The sequence below is a fragment of the Pollachius pollachius genome (assembly GCF_949987615.1).
Source record: "Pollachius pollachius genome assembly, chromosome: 11".
NCBI classification, from domain to species: Eukaryota; Metazoa; Chordata; class Actinopteri; order Gadiformes; family Gadidae; genus Pollachius; species Pollachius pollachius.
Window position 1 is genome coordinate 17,099,588 of NC_136944.1, and position 2,217 is coordinate 17,101,804.

Here is a 2,217-nt window from a genome sequence, read left to right on the forward strand (position 1 = left end):
CACCGAGGCCAACAACGGTCGCCTGGTGGTCAGCCAGGTAAAGGAAGGAAGGACTATTTCCCACACACACGCACACAAACACACACACACACACACATATGCACACACATGTCCCACATTCACAGTCAAAGACACATAGACACGCCGACACTAACATGCCTACAAATGTTGCACCCACGCACACACAAACACACACACACAAATGAACAGTTAGTGAGTTACAGTTAGTTCTACACACATAGACTAACCCAAATTTACATTCACACACATATACACATACGCATTCATCATGCACGCCGCATGACTGGATTATGTCCAAGGCATGCCCGTAGCCAGCAGCAGCTCAAGAGGGAGAGCGGGTTGGCCTCTGAGCAAGAAACCTAACCCCTAACTGCTCCCGACGAGCTGGCTGTCGCCTTGCAATGGTTGACTCCGCCGTCGGTGTGTGAATGTGTGCATCAATGGGTGAATGTCAGGCAATTATTGTAAAGCGCTTTGAAAAAAAAAAGCGCTTTATAACATTGTCCATTTACCTTCCATCTAGCCAGCTATGAGGTCACCTAGGTCCGGACCGCTGGGATATTTCTTTAGAGAGAATAAAATTAGAAACTAAAAACTGTATACAAAATCAGCAGTTCAGAACTTCTCTGAGAAGAGCGCGTGCTTAATTCAGTTGAGACTTGTTACTTTGTGTCCGCCTTGTGTGACATCTGTGGGTGCACAACTCCCCCACCCCTCTCTCTCCCCGGTCCTCACTATTTTTCAAACCATGGCTACAGCTCTGGTCCAAGGTCATCGTATAAAGTCCGCCTCCATCCGACAAGTCTGGCGGGAGCAGGTTAAGGGTCAGGCGTGATGGATTTACCGTTGGGGATTTGAAACCGTTTGGATTTTGAAACCGTTGTTTAGCATAGAGAGCAACGAATCATGCAATCTCTGGCTTGATGATGTTTTTGAACTGGAACACAAATGCTGCCTGTACTTTGAAATCCAATCAGAGAGATCCTAATCCTGAGAAGGAAACATTCCAACTTTGTAATTATTTCATGGTTGTGGAAGGCTGGACCCATTACCTAGTAGCAGGATATCTATTAAAAGCGTTCTAGAAATTCAATTTCCCTCATGGAACCATTACTTTACTCAGTTCCACCAGCGTTTTCCAATCAACTATGTTTGTTTTTCCATTCAGAGGTTAATCTTAGCATTTGATTCTAATCTGGGTACAATCAAAGGAAAACGCAGGAATTACTGAATCGTTTATAAACTTGTATGTTTATTTGTAGCGTTAACCCACCGACTGTGTAATAGTGGCTTCGTAAAACACTGATGTATTACCTGTTCAATCTAAAACGAAGAAACGATCAGAATAATCTCTTCATCGTTGTTACTGTTTGTTCTGTGCTAACCTTATCAACAAGATCCATGATGTAATGTCACATCATATCATGGATCCGTTTCTTCATTCATTTCCGATTCTTCATCCAACGGTCATTGAGGAGACCGTTGGAAAATATACTATTGCTTTAGGTAAAGCAATACTTAAAGCAACACGATTCTTTCAAACAGTCTTCTCAATGACGACGTGTGGATCATGTCCAACCTGTCCAACCCGTTTGAAAGCATACTGTTGCTTTAAGTCCAAGATACACATTGCGTATTTCGGACGGTCAGAGATGGCCAATGACGATTCGTGAGCGACCGGAAGCTTGACGCTATCCATCCAAACCAAATCCCCCTTCCTCACGCGCGCCTCCCTCCTCCCCTCCAGGTGAACCCCTACACGCTGCGCTTCGAGGGCACCTGGGAGACCACCTTTGACAAGCGGCTGGCGTCCAACGCCTTCATGGCGTGCGGTGTGCTGTACGCGGTGCGCTCCGTGTACCAGGACGACGACAGTGAGGCGGGTGGCGACCTCATCCTGTACGCCTACAACACCAACCACGGCCGCGAGGAGCCTGTGCACATCCCCTTCCCTAACCCCCTACCAGTACGTCTCCTCCGTGGACTATAACCCCCCGCGACAACCAGCTGTACGTGTGGAACAACTACAACGTGCTGCGCTACCCGCTGGAGTTCGGCCCGCCCGACCCCACCACCCGGTAAAACCATCGGGGTCCTTGTTTACGTCTTCCTCGGCTTCTTCTCCTTCTTCCCCTTGTTCTCCTTGTCTCCTTCTTCTACTTATCACTCTCCTTCTTCTTCTTCTTCTCCTTCTTT

General features: G+C 47.3%; 1 protein-coding gene across 1 annotated transcript in view; it reads left to right on the top strand.

Moving 5' to 3' along the window:
• adgrl1a (adhesion G protein-coupled receptor L1a) overlaps positions 1-2,217 on the top strand; it is a gene marked incomplete at both ends in the record, with an annotated part of 59,161 nt that overhangs the window by 44,054 nt on the left and 12,890 nt on the right. Inside the window, 4 exon segments of the mRNA XM_079746161.1 lie at positions 1-37; positions 1,769-1,978; positions 1,980-2,012; positions 2,014-2,099. The exon segment at positions 1-37 is cut by the window's left edge and continues 228 nt beyond it. Of these exon segments, the coding sequence (XP_079602287.1) occupies positions 1-37; positions 1,769-1,978; positions 1,980-2,012; positions 2,014-2,099 (366 nt within the window).